At 42.2% G+C, this 19,311-nt stretch overlaps 2 protein-coding genes across 2 annotated transcripts in view; one reads left to right on the top strand and one right to left on the bottom strand.

Moving 5' to 3' along the window:
* Positions 1-19,311, bottom strand: part of acsf2 (acyl-CoA synthetase family member 2) — a 37,450-nt gene that overhangs the window by 6,742 nt on the left and 11,397 nt on the right. Inside the window, exons 3-10 of the mRNA XM_087844890.1 lie at positions 16,290-16,418; positions 15,829-15,882; positions 15,578-15,696; positions 14,961-15,123; positions 13,426-13,521; positions 13,050-13,201; positions 10,430-10,521; positions 10,247-10,323 (exon numbers count right to left, since the gene is read on the bottom strand). Coding sequence (XP_087701016.1) covers positions 10,247-10,323; positions 10,430-10,521; positions 13,050-13,201; positions 13,426-13,521; positions 14,961-15,123; positions 15,578-15,696; positions 15,829-15,882; positions 16,290-16,418 — 882 coding nt within the window. The remainder of the gene's footprint in view (positions 1-10,246; positions 10,324-10,429; positions 10,522-13,049; positions 13,202-13,425; positions 13,522-14,960; positions 15,124-15,577; positions 15,697-15,828; positions 15,883-16,289; positions 16,419-19,311) is intronic.
* chad (chondroadherin) lies at positions 1,139-10,074 on the top strand. Its single transcript, XM_006793208.3, has 4 exons — positions 1,139-2,075; positions 4,638-4,801; positions 6,901-7,063; positions 9,051-10,074. The coding sequence occupies exons 1-3, from the start codon at positions 1,290-1,292 to the stop codon at positions 7,046-7,048; spliced, it is 1,098 nt and encodes a 365-aa protein (XP_006793271.1). The 5' UTR covers positions 1,139-1,289; the 3' UTR covers positions 7,049-7,063; positions 9,051-10,074.

The raw sequence follows: 19,311 nt of genomic DNA on the forward strand, positions 1-19,311 counted from the left end.
ATTACTTAAAATAGAATGAATAAAAATAATTTAGCAGTAATAAATTCTTACCATAGTCAGTGTTTTATTTTCTATTGCATGTTACACAGCTAATGTACTTCGTTATTCAACATTTCAAAATAAAATATCCATCATGGCAGAAAAATAAAGTCAAACTAATGGAGTCATTTTTCTACTTTACCTACACATGTGAGCTCTTAGCTCTTTTTATATTCACTCAATTACTGCCATGCACTACATCCATTTCTGACCATGTTACCCTCTAAAATTTGGTTTATGGTATATATCATGTATTTAACTTTCTTTATTACGTTTATAAGAAGCGGGAGGTGCACTAGAAAAACTTTTAGGGAAATCTACAGGAGCTACAGTGAGAACGTTCACCTGGAAAGTCACAGAGGAAACAATATCGCCAATAAAATGTTAGATTTGTTAAGTAAACTCTACATTCCGTTTATCCTGGGTGGATTCATTCATCTCATAAACGCACGCACCTGAAGCCAAACCATCCACTAACCTGAGCCAATCATATTCATTAAAAAAAAAAAAAGAAGAAAAGTTAAGCCACTCCATCATTTGCACAGAGGTCTGGAAAAATACCACTGCATGATACCACAAAACAAAGGAATGCACACAGGAATGTAAAGTGGCATCTAAAACTTTCACTGCTGTGATGATGGAAGTATATTTTTTTGCAATAGGACTTAAAAGCCATCTGGAGACTATTATAGGTTATAAAACAGCTACACAGGAGTGGCTCCTTTTCCTGCCACCGCAGACTGAAAAAACAATAGCGATGTCTGGGAGCGAGCACAGAGCCAAGCTGACCTCGTGCCACGTTGTCTAACATGCACCTGGAAGTTAATCAAACGTTACAAACTCTTATCAACTGTCTGAAGGTGTGCATCCTGCAGCAAGCTCATTGCAAGTCCTGCAAAAACGAAGCCAGCTGCAAAGAAAAAGACTAGTTGAGCTTCACCTTTCTGCTCATTTAGGGTTAAACTCTCAGACAGTTGACTTCCTCCTGCAGATCTCTCACTCCAACACCCTGGCAGGCCCTCCTCAGTATTTTTCCTCAAGTAAATGTTATAAATAGTGCTGTGTGCTCTGTCCATCCTCCTCTCAAAGTGTCTCTCAGCTCTGCCCACCTCCTCTCTCCTCCTCTGTCCGTCTGTTTCTCAGCACAAACAAACAGGATCAAGCGTTCGCCTTTCCTCTTCACATTTCTCTGCAGACACTTTTGCAGGATTTTTCTAACTGACCCGAGCTACATTTACAAGCTTTTCAGGATGCGCTGTGTGAGCTGGTTGTTGCTGTGGACCTGCCTCCTGATGCTGGGCATCGTAGCGCGGGGCGCCCCGGCCCAGTGCCCGAGCCCGTGCCACTGCCACGGTGACCTTCAGCACGTCATCTGTGACAACGTGGGGCTGAAGAAGATCCCTCGGGTGTCGGAGGCCACCCGTTTGCTGAACCTGCAGAGGAACAACCTGGGCAGCATACCCACGGGAGCCTTCAGCGAAAGCAAAGGACTCATCTCTCTGCACATGCAACACTGCCACCTCCGAGAGATCGGGTCCCAGGCCTTCAAGGGGCTGAACAAGCTCGTCTACCTCTACCTGTCCAACAATGACATCGGCACCATCAAGCCCGGCGCCTTTGAGGATCTCACCGAGCTCACCTACCTCCACCTAGACGGGAACCAGATCAGCGACCTGCCAAAGGGCATCTTCTCCCCAATGATCAACCTCTTTGTTCTGCAGCTCAGCGACAACAAGCTGCGGGAGCTGCGTCAGGGGACCTTCTCGGGCGCCAAAGACCTGCGCTGGCTGCACATTAGCAACAACGAGCTGACGACGCTGCATGCGAGCTCTCTGGACGACGTAGAGAACCTCGCCATACTTCACCTGGATGGCAACAAGATGTCCACTTATCCCAGCGTGGCAATGAGCAAACTGCGGGTGGTGGAGGAGCTCACGCTGGGGAAGAACCCCATGAAGACTATCCCCGACAACGCCTTCCAGAGCTTTGGGCGCTACATGGAGAAACTACACCTGGACAACATGGGTCTGGAGAAGGTCAGTCTGTGGTTTTACTGGGCTTATTACTGGCAAAGCATCAAGCCTGGCAAACGCCACTGCTAGAAGTTTTGGCTTGAAATTTAAGCAACCTGTTGAAATTAGGTCTTTTTCAAACTGCTTGTAGACTCTTAAATATCTTCAGGTTATTTAGAAGAAACGTACAAGACAGCCTTTGTAAAGGTCTTTTGAATTAATTGGCTCAGCTTTAAGAAAACATTGTGCCGAATTAAAACAGTTATGTCATAATAAGGTCTCTGCATGTCTGACTTAATATTTGCTTCCCTAAAAAAGTACAAATTTATACGAGTGCAGTTTCCAAACCATCCTCCTTGTAACAGGTAAGAACAAAAGTGCCCCCACAATAGTCTTCTCTCATTAATCCCATGATTACAGCTTACATAAAGAGTGAGATTAAAGCCAGTCTTGTGTTCTTGGGCGTTCCCACTTCCTCCACATGTGTCTCAGTTCACGCTTATAATGCAAAGCTGCTGCTGCAGTTTTCCATCTCTCAAAAACAGATGTTTGATGCTCAAGGGTACACATGTGCTTAAACTAACATGATCTTTCTCCGGATGCAGATCAGAGCAGGAGTTTAGCAAAAAGCTGTGAAGTTCTAAGAGTTGATCTACTGAGAAGCGTGTGCGTATTAAACCTAACTGTACTACATTTCAATTTGTAGGGTTTTAAAACATTCGACAAGTATGTGCTTGAGCTTTAGTTTTAGTTTGATGTGAATTAGCAAATGCAGACAGATGCATAAGTGAACTTATTATAAAGCTGCACAGGTGTCAGGGTAAACGTACGAGATTTGATTTGTGGCGATCAAAACTGTGATTCAACAGGTCTTTTCAAAGACAAGGAGCACAACAGTTTGCATAATCAGGGGATTTTGAGATGCTTAGTTTAATCTGAGGAGTCACAAGTCAGAAGTTTGTGACATGCAGGCGTGTGAAGAATGATTTTTCTGGGGTGTGCATTAAAGCTTCACCCAGGCCCTTAGTTTTTATTTATTTATTTCTTCACGCTGTAACCAGGTACTGAGAAACTGTTTTGGATAAATAATTCAGGGTCATCCATTAAGCACAAACTCAGTATTTTGGCACCTGGCATCCAATTACAGATTTAATTAAAGGGTGGAACAAGCCAATCCTGTCAGTCAGCGAAGAGTAAGACTTGAACCTCTTTGTAGCTTTTAAGGGGAAATGAGAGTTAAATGCATTTACTGGTTATTCCAGCTGGACTTTACATTTATGGTCTCAACAGTGCCTTTAAAAACACGCTCCAATCAGCCTCTTCAATGACAGCGGGTCAAAAGTACAACTCAAACATGTCAGAGGAAGTGACTCCAACTGTGGATCCTCCCTTGTGCCATGGAGTGCAGTTTTACTCATCACTGCTGTATTTAAATTGGAACGTGTCCAGAAATTAGATTAAAACAAACCATTTTAATGCCCCATATGAGAAAGTGAGTTGAACCTAATGAGACAGATGTTTTCACAGCAGCCTGTTGGACGCCCGTCTGTTCCTCCACATCAGCTGCAGCAGGAGCGCGTACAGTTTAAGCTCTTCGAGAGCATGTTTGCCTCACACTCCAGGGTTAATCCAATATTTGAGTGTACCTGTGCCAAAATATGGAGGCATCCCAGAAAGGTAAACTGTAAAATAACAAGCTTCTCACGCGGAGGCTGCGCGCGAGCCAGGTGGAAGCAGCAGGAGGCGCCGACTCCGGCACACACGGCCGGGGCAGATTAAGCAGATTTCCAGCCAAATGCTGGTATTTTTGGTTTGTTTTTGTTTGCTGGAGTATGGCCAAGCGTGGCCGAGTCTAATTATTGCACAAGTGTTATTTTCAGCGAGGCGTTTTCTGCTTTGGCTGTGAGGGTCCTGTAAACAGGTCAGGAGGGTTGAGGAGACAGGTAAATAGAGGCAGGGTGTTCCACGGTGCATGAAAGAGGAGTATTTTTAGCTAGCCCGCCATTGGCCCAGCTGAATGGACAATTGGGGCCTTTGCGAGCCTTCATGGCAGCGTCCCGAAGACGGAGACGACAGGAGTGAACACACCTCGACCAGGCTGGAAGTCATCCATCTTTCACTCCTTCAAAACACCAGCGCCTCAGCGACTTCTCCCTCTGCAGTGGAAATTTCCAAACGGCCTCTTCTCCTCCAGTCTTACATAAAACAAGCAAAGCTCTGCTCCCCTCTCATCCGCCCGTGTCCTCCTGCTGGTGGAGACGACACTTGATGTACGTCAGCTCATGTAGCACCTCTCTGAAGCTTTTAGCACCCGTGAAGCGAAGAAAGAGTTCACAGACTGTCAGTGTTTGGGATGAAAGCCTCCTCTCATCCTTTCTCCTGCACCAACACTTATCCAAAGAGGAAAAACGCTGGCACGACTCCCTCGCTCTGCCCCCGCCCTTACCCCACACACCCTGGACAGATATGGAGGATATCCCGAGATTTTTACCAACATTTCACACAAGTTTCAGGTAGATTTCCACTCCCTTAAAAAAAAAAAACAGAAATAAAATACAGCTCATGTGCTGCTCTGCATTTTCCTAGTTATCCGACGGCGCGTTTACTGGTGTGACGACGGTCAAGGTGCTTCACCTGGAAAACAACAGGCTAAAGTCGATTCCCAAAAGCCTCCAGTTCAACACCATCACCAACCTCACCCTCTTCAACAACCCGTGGAACTGCAGCTGCCAGATAGCTCCACTGCGCAAGTAAGACTCAAAGCTGATCTTCCACTAACGATCGAGTAGGATTCCTGGAATGAGGGGATCTTTAAATATTTTGACTTTTGATATTTTTCCATTTCAAAAAAATAATAATAATTTAGAAAAAAATAATAAAAGCCACAAAATAATTCATGCATATTGTAACTGTAACGAGCTCAGATTATAAAGCAGCAATGTCATCATATGCACGTGATGATAACTGTGATATATTTAAATGTTATAAACACAAACTGTGGCACAATTGCACATTTATGTTGTAAATAAATCCAACTATTCTTCTGATTTCAAAATTTTCACTTCTTTATAAAAATAACACAAAAAGCACGTTTATACTGTGCTTCAAACAACCATTACTCACAGTGACTCAGTTTAGCAGTAATTCACATCTCACATCTGTTTTTTACTCTACACGAGCCAATCGGTTACAAAGTGAACATCATGCTGGGTTGAATAAGATTTCTGTAATACAATAAACTCATTAGGAAATTATTTCCCCCCCCCTGAGGTCATAAAATCAAGAAATGTTTCTCAGATTTCTTCAACCTTCAGTCAGTTGCCCCCTAGTGGCCACTAGAAAGAATGCAAGGTTTCTTTTGCATAAAATAACTGCATTAAAAAATTACTTTAATATTACCTAAATATTAGGGTGCAACAATACTCGTATCGATATTGAACCGTTCGATACAGTGCTTTCGGTTTGGTATGCATATGTATCGAACAATACAACATTTTTAATTTATTTTATCAACTTTCGTTCTGACGATGCTGTCTGTGTTGAGCGCTCAGTGGATCTGCGCTCGACAGTGCAGCCTAGGCGGAGCAGTCGAACACAGATTCACTGAGCAGGGCAAGCTAGCGAGACAGAAGTTAAGCTCTCCTTGCAACATGGCAAATTTTACCTCCCCCACCCTCATTCAGATCTAGCGTTTGGAACTATTTTGGTTTTCATGTGACGTATGACCCTGAAGGTAAGCGCGTCATGGACTAAAGTAAAACAGTATGTCGGATGTGCCACCAATGCTCAATTACATTGGTGGGAACTAGTGCATTAGCTCGTTAACGGAGATTTGCCGTGTTGTGGCGTTAACGTCATTTCAGATTAACGCTGACAGCACTAGTGGGAACACAGCGAATATGACTGCACATTTACGCCGACATCATCCTAGTGCAAAGACAAGTGGAAGCAGACAAAAACAACAAGCACGCATGCTACAAACTTTACCCGAGTCATTTAGACAGCCGTTAGCACATGATTCTCCTTATGGGGACCTGATATGTTTAATATGCTGCTGAGAATATAGCCCAGAAGAAGCGTATAGTAGAGCTTTTATTTTGGAAAGAGCCATTTCTCTGTAATAAACTCTCTTTTCCAAAGATGAGTGATTCCTCAATCAGATTAATTTTTTTTATTACTTTGTTGTTTCAGCAACATTAAATTTAAAAACTGTACTTCTGAGTTAAAATATATATTTATAATTTTAATAAATGACAAATTAAAAAGGCATGAACATTTTTTCATATCGAAAAAATATCGAACGGTGACACCAAAGTACCGAACCGAACCCTGAATTTTGTGTATCGTTGCACCCCTACTAAATATGGTCCCTTCAAAATAAATAAATAAAAACCTTGAGGTCCCAAAAAGCTAAATCTTTTATAATGATAACGATGATATGGTGGATACATCCGTTTCTCACATGAAGTCTTTGTGCTACTTTAATAACGTTACTTCTCTTCATCCTGATTGCCATGAAATTTGTAACATGCAATCCATTCGTATCATTCATGTAATTTTACGCTAAACTCTGCTGGTAGCGCCACTGACTTTAAAGTCACTATGATTCCTCCTCTGGGAACTTTCTGCACGACGTTTTTTGCTAAATCATCCAACATTTGTCGAGGCTAAAGATTCAGTCTGTTCAACCAATCAGCAAACTCCTGCAGCATCACTGACAGCTACAAACACAGGAGCAGCTTCACGGTTATCAGACAGTAATCGCCCGATAAGTGTCTGTTCAGGTTCACACACTGTATTAAATAAGAAAGATGCTCCTTCATGCTTCTCATCTTTTGGCTTCTTGCAGGTGGATGGACTCGATCCCAAGCCTGAACCGTCCAGATGCACTGTGCGCATCTCCGAATCAGCATAAGGGCAAGCAGGTCAGAGACGTCACTGGCTTCAAGCGCTGCAGACCGAAGACAGCGAGGGCCAAAAAGGGCATGCGCCAATGAACTCACAGCCCACAGGTATCTGCCACCGAACAAGCCATGACGAGAAGAGGAAATGTAGATTACTACTCAGAATATGAAGCTGCAGCCAGGAAGTGGTGCATGAAGACCGGAAACCTGGGCTTGGAGCATCAGCACCTCTAAAGCTCACTGATTAAAATATCGAAAAAAAAAAGTTCTAAAGAAAACAATTTTTGGTTTTTAGGTGTTAATATTCTGACTTTTTGGGAGAGTTTGGGATCACTGACTTCCAGGGGCTTTTTTTATTTTATTTTATTTTTTTAAATTGCCTCCACAATACAGCAGTTGATAAATTAAATGATCATGTCATCAATTTTAAGTAGTTTTGAAGACAGTTTTGTTGGTTTTCTTTTTTGTTTCTTTTGTCTGTTTTTCCTGTTGCCAAGTAAAAATAAGATTGGGCTTTAGGGAATACCAGGGAGCTTTTTTTTTTCTCTTGTGTTGACTGTTTAGCAGATGAGGCAGGGAGAGCAGCCGCCACTTTAAGTTGAGCTTTTCTGATGTAAATTATAACAAGTCAGGTCTCAAAGCCTTCTATAAGACCAGAATAAGAGAAAAAAATAACAAATCAGTGATGATGTTGTTGCTCTAGTCGAGAAAACACAAAGTTTTTTACAACTATATGTGAGGACAAATTTAACTTAGACATAAACGCTAACATTTTTATTTGCAAAACAAAATAAAGAAATTAATTATATTTTGCAGACAAAAACTCAGCCGGTGACACATTAAATTGTGTCGTCCTTTATTTTAACAATTATCCCAAGATCAGAGCATGCAAAACTGCAGAAGAGCTAGACCTCAGACTCTACAGTTAGAAAGACTGAACAATGATGGCTCATTTGCAAAGTTGCAGCTAAAGAAAGATTTCTGCAACAAAGTGGAGATGTTTGGCTATAATGCACGGATTGGAGAACATCAGCACATACACCTCGTACCAACTGTCAGCACAGTGGTTGAGAAGTGGCGATTTGGGCACCTTGCAGTCCTCGAGTCGACCATAAACTCATCTGAACGCGAAAGTATTCTAGAGTCAAATGTGAGGACCTCTGTAAGCCGAGCTTTAGCTGTGGGACATGAAACAGGACGACGATCCAAAGCACAGCAGCAAATCTACAACAGAATCAAGACGCTGCAATGAACCCGACCTCAAACTGATTAAAATACGTTGGTGGGAACCGAAGCAACACAGCAATCTGAGAGTCTGATCAAGTCACAGAGAAAGTCACTTCTACAAGTTAATCTGTCATGTGTGGCTCTTTTGAGGTTGTATTTAAATCATTTTAGAGAATGCAAAGTATGCAAAGCAGCTTCTGAGTGTCTGATGCCAAGCTGATCATAACTTTAACATGTGATCAGTGTCAAATTTCCCATCTTTAAAAGCTCCTAAAGACAAGACATCTAAAGAGGAATCTGGTTCCCACACAGGCTGTGAAACGATGCTTATTTTAAAACAAGAGCACTCTGACATGGAGAACTTTAATGAGTTCTTTCTTTGTCTCCGCTCCACCTCTCCAAGTTTCATAACAGTCAGCCCTGTAGTTTTTCTACAGCCTTACTGACAGATAAACAAATAGCTGTGAAAACATCTCTGAAAGAGCGATAATTAACTGGAAACTGTAGACCGTTAAATGACAGTTAAACGCTCGCTGGCCTTTGCAAACGCCTGATGTGCAGTTTTGTGCAAGTATAAAGTCATCATCATCTCGGCTGTGATGGAAGGTTTTCAGCTGGACTTTGGTGCATTGTGACAGCGGATTCCCAAATGAGGTTTAAGGTGGTTTTGGAGTAGCTCAGATTTGGCGTTGCACTGTTATGATTTTCTCTTTTTGACCACAGAACTCCGTGTGCTCCCCCTCTATCCCAGACTGAACGTTTCCATCTTGGCCTTGGGGTCCAGCACACCGAGTCCAGGTCGCGGGGTCTCTGGTTGGAGGGCCGACTGTTTGACTTGGCTGCTGAGTTTGTGTCTTTTCTCCCACAGGAGACGCCGAGCAGGAGCCCGTCCAGGTGACCGGCTACAATGAAAGCAATGCTAACTGTTTCTACTTAAAGACTCTCCATCTATTCATCTGCCAGAGGCTGTCAGCAGCATAAACACAAACACACACGTCGCCCTTGGTCTGCTTCAGTTACACACAAACACGCATCGACTTGACTTAAATATAATTCTCATTCATTTATATCAAAGACGAAGACTTCAGCTTGAAGTGGAAGCAGGCGGGATGGAAAAAAGGGATGCTTTTAAGTAAATGAGGAAAACGTTGAGAGATTTGCCATCCCATCCCTGTGCATTCAATTTTTCAGCACAATGGACAAACCGTGAATCAGTCTAAGCAAAACAAAACACATGAGCTTAAAATAAGCTCATGTGTCAAGGAGATTGTTTCCATTCTTGTCTTTAAAGCTTCAAAAAGAAAGACTGGAAACACCCGTCATCCATTAACCAAAAATCACCTAATCCATTGTGCGTGGTTGCTTGCTTGTCTGTTATTCTTCCTGTTCAGCTCTTGGTAAAAGTGTCTTCTTCAACATGTTAAACCACGTTTTTAAAGAGCCTCGAGTTCAGCCCCAGCAGATGAGCTGATATCCTCAATGCGGCTCTCTGAGGAAGCCCCGCTCAGCTCCTGTTTCAACCTTCTGTTTGCAAGACACAGCCAATCAGGCAAAAGTTGGCTTAAAAGGTGGAGGAGCTGAGTGAAGAGCCGCACAAACAACGACACTTTATCTATCCTCGTTTCTGCATGCACACCTTCACTGACATTTAGAGTGGCCAAAAAGACTGAAAGTGAGGACAAGATCAGTGAATCGCCATCTTTTTTCTATCCAATAAGAAGATGAATGCAGGATCATTGTAGCAAATTCTTTGTGAGACATTGTCACTTTTCACTTTTTTTTAAACAAGCATCTAACAGCAAATCAGAGGGTTTCCTCAGACATAGCTCATGTATATTCAGCCTGGACTTTTGGAAGTGCTAACATCCAATAAACGTTTTACAGATTCCTTCCTACAAGACGCCTACTGTTGTGTCTCTACCTTAAAAATCAGAACTCACTCCATTATGTCGTTTTTCTGAGGATTTGTCTCCCCCTAGTGAGCAAAGGTTAAACTGCACCATTAAATCACTCATAAATCAAACATTGAGCTGAGCGGGGGGGGGGGGACAAAAAAAGACTCACTGTTATTTCCTTCACTTTCAAGTCAAACACAACTTTCTTCACAAGTTCTTGAGGGCACGGTGAACCAGCCATGATGCCTAAAGTTCAAAGATGTAAACAAACAGAAGCAAATGAATGCAAAAAAAAATATATATATATATATATATATGAAAATGAACTTTAAAAATCATTTTCTTTTCTCACCTCCCTCCACTGATGACAAGTCATATTTAGTAAGGTCCGGCTGGTTGACCATGTCGACATACATGGTGGGCGTGCCATAGATGAAAGTGCACCTGAGAAGAGAACATTTGGACAGTGTTTAAAATATTCAGTAACAAAAAACACTTTTTGTTACTGATTACGCATTTATAAAATGTAATATCTGCATATGATAACAACTGGACAAAAACCCCCCAAACAAAACTGTGTGAAGACAGGAAATGACCCCAAAACCAAAAGTGCAAATTAGCTGTATCCAAGGTTATGATGCACTTTTGTTATCAAACAGGTGACTACAGGAGTCTGAGAAGAACTCAACAACTGCAGAGAAAGCAGAACTGTAACCACAGATGAGACTGTATATAAATGATGTACACAGACATTCAGCTCTATCTTTGAGGCCTCAAACTCAAACTCCATTTGTGCATAAACCAGCAGTCAAGGCACACTGGAATTCTTGTGCAGAACTCTCCCAGTCATAGTAAGCACGATAGAAAAAAATAGACAAAAATAAACAAGACAATACTATACTAATATAAATGATAAATTCTACTCCCTTTACAAGAGGGGTGGCAGTGTATACACAGGACTGAGCATTTCTGTAAACCATCTCTAAGGTTTATAGAGAATTGTCAAAAAAAAAAAAGGAATGCTGCTACTCCCGTCACCTAATATCAGGAAACTGAAGCTACATTTTAATTAGCAGTTATCAAACTTCACATCTCTCCTCTTTTCTTCCACACCCAACCGGTCACAGCCAGTGTTGGGAAGGTTACTTTTAAAATGTATTCCATTACAGATTACAGAATACATGCCCCAAAATGTATTCTGTAACGTATTCCGTTACGTTACTCAATGAGAGTAACGTATTCTGAATACTTTGGATTACTTAATATATTATCATGCTGTTTACAACTACATGAATGTACTATTGCTGTGATTTATTACTGTTACTGAAGGTCCGCGGCTCCAAACCGTAGTAAAGGGACCTCTGGCTAATACGGTGGGTTCTGTGTCGGGCTCGTAGCCGAAAACTAGCTTTACTTTGTTGTCTGGGTCAACTTTGCTAGCGAGAGACAGAGAGAGGCGTTGAAAGGCTGCTCCAACAGAACTTATTGTTTTTGGAGGAAAACAGGAACACGGTGTACAGTCGAGTCTTAATAGCTTACTTACAACTGGGCTCGTCAGGCTCTCTTCTTGGCTGCAGTGGTTATTATTATATTTACATGCTTCCAGCTCCCGTTTTTGCTCGATGACAGCTCGTACTTTTCCTTTTTCTCCCTCCCTCGCTCACAGACACATAACGGGTATGGCGGTCCATTCTCCCTGCAGCACGGACTACACTGCCTATGATGCTACATTCTTTAGAGCTATACCTGTAGCATTCTGCCTATTAGCTTAGCACAACAACAACAACAGGCGCTCTCTCACCCAGAACACACGCAGGGAGAGCGTCACCCTGTAACCATGGCAACCGTAACGCGGCCGCCTGGAACAACAGAACGTAGCTGTCAAACAAAACCCAAACAGTCCTGACCCGCCACAATATGAAACAGGGAAGTACCGCCGTGTAATCCATTTATTTCAACAAAGTAACTGTATTCTAAATACCACCTTTTTAAACGGTAACTGTAACGGAATTTTAAATACGTAACGGCGGTACATGTATTCCGTTACTCCCCAACACTGGTCACAGCAGATGGCCCCGCCCCTCCCTGAGCTTGGTTCTGCTGGAGGTTTCTTCCTGCTACCCCCAAGCGCTGCTCATAGGTACGGTGTACGTCATCTCATTGTTGTGGTTCTTTCTAATATTGTAGGGTCTTCACTTTACAATATAAAGCACCTTGAGGTGACTGTTGTTTTGAATTTGTATTCTATAAATATAATTAAATTTCACTTCACATTCGCTCACTGCAGAAATTGAGAGTCAGACGAGACAACATTTGTTAAATTTTCAGAATTTGCTGTAAACAACATGAAAACATGGATCCATTGCGCTTTGGCAAGCGTGGGAGACATTTTATTCACACACACACACACGGTTTATGTTATCCTAATGGGGCAGTTTACAAGGCCACAGGAAGTGCTTTTGGGAAATATCTGATCTCATTCAGGAAGGATCTGAGACTAATGCTCACCAGCCTCATGCAGTAAAACAATATTTGACTTTCTGAGATCAACACTCAGATGAACACAAAGTTTTTAAATGGTGCCTAAAGCTCATTTCTTTAATCAGCAGACATGCCACAAATACACAAGACAATCTCCATTATTCCGTAAGAAAAGATCAGACACAGACCTCTGTGTTAGTAATGAGATGCACTCAGATTACAGTTACGAAAAAAATAAATTAAAAAAAAAATCATTGTTAAGCAGGGAAACATGAGACCTGTGGAAACCAGTTTGTGTTGCTTTAATTTGATGGTGTCCTGGAGCCCAAAGGTACAACACTGCTCCAGATTTAAAGGTGATTATAGTCTCAGCCCTTTTGTTCAAGCGTATTAAAGATCAAATATCTTTCTGTTAACTCGCACAACAACACAGCCCTGTAGGCTTAGAGGTCTCCTATTTTTTAAATCCTAGCCTGAACTTCTGACATTACCTTTCACTCTCGATAGCTGCCAAGTTTGCCTTTCCATCGTATCCCCTGGAAGGATAGACGGTGGAGATGCCGTGCACGGCCATGCAGATCCCGGCACCCACAGAGCCGAAGCAGTGGTACAGAGGTACTGGAACACAGACTCGAGTGTGAGGCTGGAAAACGAGGAAATAAAGGAGTCAAAATTAGGAAAAAAAAACCTTTGCAATGAAAAGACTTTAAGCAAAAACACATAACAGGATCAGTTCTTTGTTAGTTTGAATCCTTTCGTGGATTTTTGAAATAAAATAAAGCCCAAACTTTAACAAAGACATTAATAAAAATCAGTAAATTATTTAAAAAGGTCTTAATGGTGTGAATTCCTCATTAATTCACTTACTCTCCAGTGGTATCCCATTCTTCTTCCAATAAAGTAGGCGTTGTTGATGATGTTGTGATGTGACAACGTGGCACCCTTTGGAGCTCCAGTTGTACCCTGGTAAAATATTATTCTAACATTACTGCACTTATAAAGCCATAAAGTAGGACTTAATCTGTTGGCTTTGTGTTTGCAGACGTTTATCAGACAGCATGGTACCTTATTAACAGATAACGCTGAAAAAAAATAATAACACATTAAAATTATGCGATGAGTTTAGGATTGTAAGATTAGATATTCACAATTTCTGACTAGAAAAAAAAGAAAGAAACAGTCAAATAGATATGATTGATTTTGTCTTCATTATGGCTGCAGGTGTTTCGCTGTGTTGTTTAGCAGGTTGTTAATCTTTTTCAGCTGCTTTGGTGTTAATGAAATTACCAACATGTGCACTAGAGGCTCAACAATGAGACAAACCCGTAAAACAGGAATGGTTTTACAGCACGCCATGGACATTTTTTACCTCCTCATCTTTTCTAATGGTTTTCACTAGTTTTGCATTTGGCAAGGGTCGGTGTCGTTTAGATCCTCCAGGATTGCACATCAAAACATGTCAACGCAAGAAGGTTTGGTGCGTCTACTGGCACAGTCTCTGGAACATATGGGAGGTTCCATGAGATAGTAACACTATAAGAGCTGGACAGGGCCGTAGAAGGCCTTTAACCTCAGCAGCACCAGTATCTGCTCCTTTGTGCAAGAAGGAACAGGATGAGACCTGCCAAAGCTGCAAAATGACCTCCAGCAGGACACTGGTGTGACTGTGCATGACCAAACAATCAGAAACACGCTTCATGAGGGTGACCTGAGGACCTCTAGTGGGCCCTGTGCTCACTTCCCAGCACTGTGGAGCACAATTGACATTTTCCATAGAATACCAGAGTTAGCAGGTCCACTAATGGTTCCCTGTGCTTTTCACAGATGAGAACTGGTTCACCCTGAGCACATGTGACAGACGTGAAAGGCTCTGGAGAAGCCGTGGAGAACATTAGGCTCCTGCAACACTGTTCAGCATGACTGGTGTGGTGGTGGGTCAGTGATGGTCTGCAGAAGCATATCCATGGAGGGACTCGTCCCTGGGAGATTACAACACTATGGATTATTTGCAGCGTCCTTGTGGGTGGGATCTGGTCAACAAGAATCTCAGCTCCATTCTTCAGGAGGTTGCTTCTTGGTCAGGCACCACACACGTGAATGTTAAAGCACCAAACTTTGGACATGAAAAGAAATTATTTACCACCTCTGACAAAAACGGTTTGTTCTCTGTGGATAGTTTCCCCCTTCATTACAGCTGTACAGCGTGTGAATCTTTAACTCACCAGTTTAAACTTTACTAACATTAAAAGTTTTAATGACCTTGCAGCAGATCGTTTAAGGTCTTATAACAATTATTCTTGAACTCTGAAATATTTCCTGTGGCAACAAAATCTTTTGCATGCCAAAAATAAATAAACCATCCAGCCACGGTGGGAAGAGAACAGTGACTGTGCATCGCTTACCGAAGTGAACTGGATGTTTATGGGGTCATCGAACGAGATCTTCTTTTGCAGATCCTGAAGCTGCTGCATGTGCTGACTGCCGCCGGCCTGCATCACATCCTCAAAGTGAAGCATGCCCGGCTGTCGGCTGTCCAAAACAATCACGGAGCGGAGTTCAGGGAGTCTGGTGGAAGGAAAGCAAACAATCAGAAGGTCAAGGCTGTGATGTTTAACCGCTGGAAATCTGTTGGTTGGCAAAGCTGTAAGTAAAGAGTATCAGTCAGGTGAACAGACAATAGCAACGAGTTCTGAAGAAATCAGTTAACTTTAAAGGAACTGAACCAACCAAATGATTAACAGCAAGCCTTGCAATGTCCAATGTAAAGAAGCTATCAGCATATGAAGCGTGTATGTTTTTGCACTAGTTTTAATGCAAAACCTTCTGTTTTAAAAGCCTCCAACCACCACGTCTCTCCACAGTCGAATTTGAAAAGCTCGTCTTTGGTTCTTCCAAGGACACAAATCAGCCTCATGGCCAGTGTTTGCGTCACAATAATCTTTAAACCGTTAAACCTGCCGCCTTCATGCTTGGAGGGAACATCACGTTTCGACCTGAGGGGCTGACGGGTGATCTGTACCTGCTGCTCTTGATGTCTCCTGGGCTGGACGTCTCGATTTCTGGACAGATCTTCCTCAGCATGTCGCAGTAATTCAGGGTTTTAAACTGCGTAGGGCACACTACAGCTTTGCACCCAACCTGCGATAAAAAAAAAAAAGGAGCAGAGAAGTTAAACTTTCACGTGTCACACATATGCATGTGTCTCTGTGTCCAAGAATTAATAAAAAGAAAACATAATCAGGCTGGGAAAAAAAAAAAAAAACTGCTCACCTTCTGCAAGGCAAACTCCACCTCCTGCATCTGGTATGCTGGGTTCACAGCCACCTGTGGAAGGTAAACATTAGGAAGGAGACGAAACTAGAGCTTTCAAGAAACTAAGTTTCATCTTTATCATCTTCAGTAGGCATCTCTGTGAAGCATGGCAGACAGAAAGCATTGATCTGCAGTCCAGTGTCCTCGTCAATAACTTCCTGAGGGTCAGGGCTGGCAGACCACGCCACCTCTTGGCGTCTGGCTCACACAGCGGGACTTTTGCAGAGCTAGAGATCCATCTAGTTTCCTGCTTATCGGGGTCCACAACTTAGACCCACTGAACAGGATTTCCTTAACACATAAGTGACATGTGTGAGGTATCTGAAGGCATCTACACGACTTTAGCCAGTCACCTGCGCCCTACTTAGTTTTCACCCTTACCAAATCTCAATACTGCAACATGCCCAGCTTTAACTCACCAGTATAATCCCAGCTTTGGCTGTTGCAAACTGGAACAGGACCCACTCATAAGTGTTTGGTCCCCACATGCCGAGCCGGTCTCCTTTCTTCATTCCGAGCGCCAGCAGCCCGGCTGCAGCCTGGTCCACCTGCAGAGACACAAACAACTCTGTGCAGTGAGCCCATCAAACATCCAGGGGATGCTGCAGGTCCAAAGATTACTGTGCTTTACATTACGCCAGCAACAGAGCAGTCTGCCATGTTTCACACACGTCACAATGAAAAGCTACAGAGAAAGCACCGATAGTGTTAGCAAAGCAACATTTCCATGTGACAACTACAGTTTTCTTCCCTTTCAAATAAAGAAAACAGCTGTTTAAAGTAATTTATGGAAAGTCAGGTTTTGGGACTCAGCACGACTGAAAGAGCCACAGCCAACACCTGATTGGCTGAAACATACAGGAACTACCCTCACTTTTCATACATTAAAGAGTGTTTTTCTTTTTTAAATGGATAATGTTCCTCATGAGTCATTTAAGATCCTGTCATGAGGATATTAATTTAACAAAACCCCTTTCTAGCTTTGCTATAAAGCACTCAGGCAGAGCCAGGCATAGGAAGATATCAGAAACTCAAACACATTCTCTTTTATGTTATGAAGGGAGAGCGTTGGAGAGCTGCCAAGTAGAGCAGCAGCAGTAGAGGTATCGCCATAAAATGCATACTGGGATTGTACTGTGTGCCAAATTAATGCAAACAGTCTGTGGTGCTGCTGTGAGTTTGATCAGTGACTTTTAGACTTGCATGTTTACACTAAACATGTCCTGCACTCTCTCTCGGTTTCTTTCTCTCTGATTGTGTAATAAAAGCATGAACATGTATTTATAAGTCACACTTATGTTTGAATCCTGCAGCTTATCACACATTTGATTTCCATGTGTGACGACTGCAAGTGTCCAGAGTGAGGACAGACTGAGGGACTCACTGCTGCACATCATCTGTGAGGCTTTGCACCCCTGATGATCCACCAGGACAAACTCAGCAGTGTGTGAGGAAGAGGAGGAGGAAGAGCCAGCAGCAGCTGACAGATGGAGAGAATAGACAGACTGTTCCCTGTTTGTGAAGGACTGCTAGGAAAGTTTAACATAACTAACTGTCTGTCCTGAATCAGTCTTATTAGGTAATGTTCAAATAATTTTATCATCCCAGTGTTTGCAGTGTGGGAGAAAGTACTCAGGGCCTTCAGGTTACACACTATGAAAGGCAGCAACAAGTTTAATATTCAGAAACCTAAAGTATGTATCAGCAGCAGAATGGAGCTAAAAATAAATGTTTGTTTCAGTTCTATGAAGCTTTGAGTATTTTGGATTAGTAGCACTGCTGTGTTTGTTGCATCATATTGCTGTAATTGTTTATATGCTTTATATATTCTGAGGTAAGTTGATCTATAGTGTTACATCATATTCTATAAGGATGTTATGTGTTTGTAGACTTTCTGCCCAGTTTGACCCATTTAGCAGAAGTCAGCCTGTTTAAGGCTCTGATATATATTCTGTATGACTTAAAGCAGTTATGACATGGTCTGATTTTCTCACCCAATAAAGGAATATTTCATATATCAGTCTACTCTTCATTTTATCAGAAATAGTTATCACAGCTTGTACATTTTCTTTTTATACATATATGTAAGCATTGAGCCAAACTTAGTAATGCCAACATACTGAAGGAACAACATTTGTCTCTTATATATGATACACCTATATATGCACTGTCAAAGATACTTGTCTTTGAGTGAAGATTTAAGGTGATAAGACATATAAATAACTGCAACTTGAATCTGTACTGAGGCTCAGTAGCTATTCAAGCTAATAATGATTAATATAATAACTATAATATTGGCCATATTATATTTACATTACCAAAGTGATATGACTTTAGTCTCATGAACAACATTAGCTAATTGTTATTTACTAACTAATCTTAAATGACTGTTCAGTACAGAAATGAAGCCCAAAAATCATGTTTTACTGTCCTGTGGTCTCAGCCTCAGATACTTATCAAATCACACAAAGCTCTTGTAGAAACAAACAAACAAATGAACAAAATATGTTCTCCTTCATTTCTGTCAAACAAAGTTGTATGACACGTTTCCAGCGGTTAGTATCATGGTTGCTAGGCAACCTGGGAAGCGCGACGGAGAATAGACCGTCGCATACAGACAAACTTGCCGTTTATTTTGCAAATCGAGCTCAACACTGCCCCTAGCGTCCTGGAGCACTTCCGTTGTGTTTTGGGGTTTGCAAGTGTTTTGGGGTTTGTACGTGCTTTGTCTCTAGGGGCCACCGTACTTATGTAGCTAGTGATGACTCAGCAATCAAATGTGCCTGTTTAAATTTCCCCTTGTGAGGAATTAAAGGATTATTCTATTCTAAATCTAAAGATGTAGTCTGTAAAAGAAGTGAAAAAGCAGGGAAAAAAAAATCAAAGAGCAAATATGCAGATTTTCTAAACAAGAAAATGAATCTCTGCATTAACCATATGTGCCCCTTGCTCCTTGGACAGCACATTTCACAGAATCCACTTGAGACCTGATTTGATGATCACCTCGATCATGTGGATGAACAGTAAACCTGACAACACCATGAAAATCTTCATGAGGTCACGAGGGACCTTTTAGATAGATGTGATCAAGGGTCCAGATTTGGTTTTAGAAGAAAAGAGCTATGGTCCCATTTAACAACTAGTACAGTGACCTGAGGGAAGAGTGAACAGATCACGAGGGGGTCCGGTTCTTCTGGATGGCTTTCAGGTGACCGGGTGACCGTGGCTCAGGGGGTTGGGAAGCGTATCTGTAACCGGAAGGTTGCCGGTTCGTTTCCCGGGCTCTCTGTCCTGGTCGTTGTGTCCTTGGGCAAGACACTTTACCCTACCGCCTACTGGTGTTGGCCAACCGTAGCTTGCCTCCACCAGTGTGTGAATGTGAGAGTGAATGAATAGTGGAATTGTAAAGTGCTTTGGGTGCCTTGAAAAGCGCTATATAAA

The sequence above is a fragment of the Neolamprologus brichardi genome, chromosome 8 (assembly GCF_056152115.1).
Source record: "Neolamprologus brichardi isolate AB-2024 chromosome 8, ASM5615211v1, whole genome shotgun sequence".
Classification (NCBI taxonomy): Eukaryota; Metazoa; Chordata; class Actinopteri; order Cichliformes; family Cichlidae; genus Neolamprologus; species Neolamprologus brichardi.

Bases quoted from the DNA above. Each gene is read 5' to 3' on its own strand.
- chad (XM_006793208.3), top strand. From the start codon at position 1,290: ATGCGCTGTGTGAGCTGGTTGTTGCTGTGGACCTGCCTCCTGATGCTG. The intron at 2,076-4,637 runs GTCAGTCTGTGG...GCATTTTCCTAG, and splicing joins ACAACATGGGTCTGGAGAAG to TTATCCGACGGCGCGTTTAC. The intron at 4,802-6,900 runs GTAAGACTCAAA...GGCTTCTTGCAG, and splicing joins CAGATAGCTCCACTGCGCAA to GTGGATGGACTCGATCCCAA.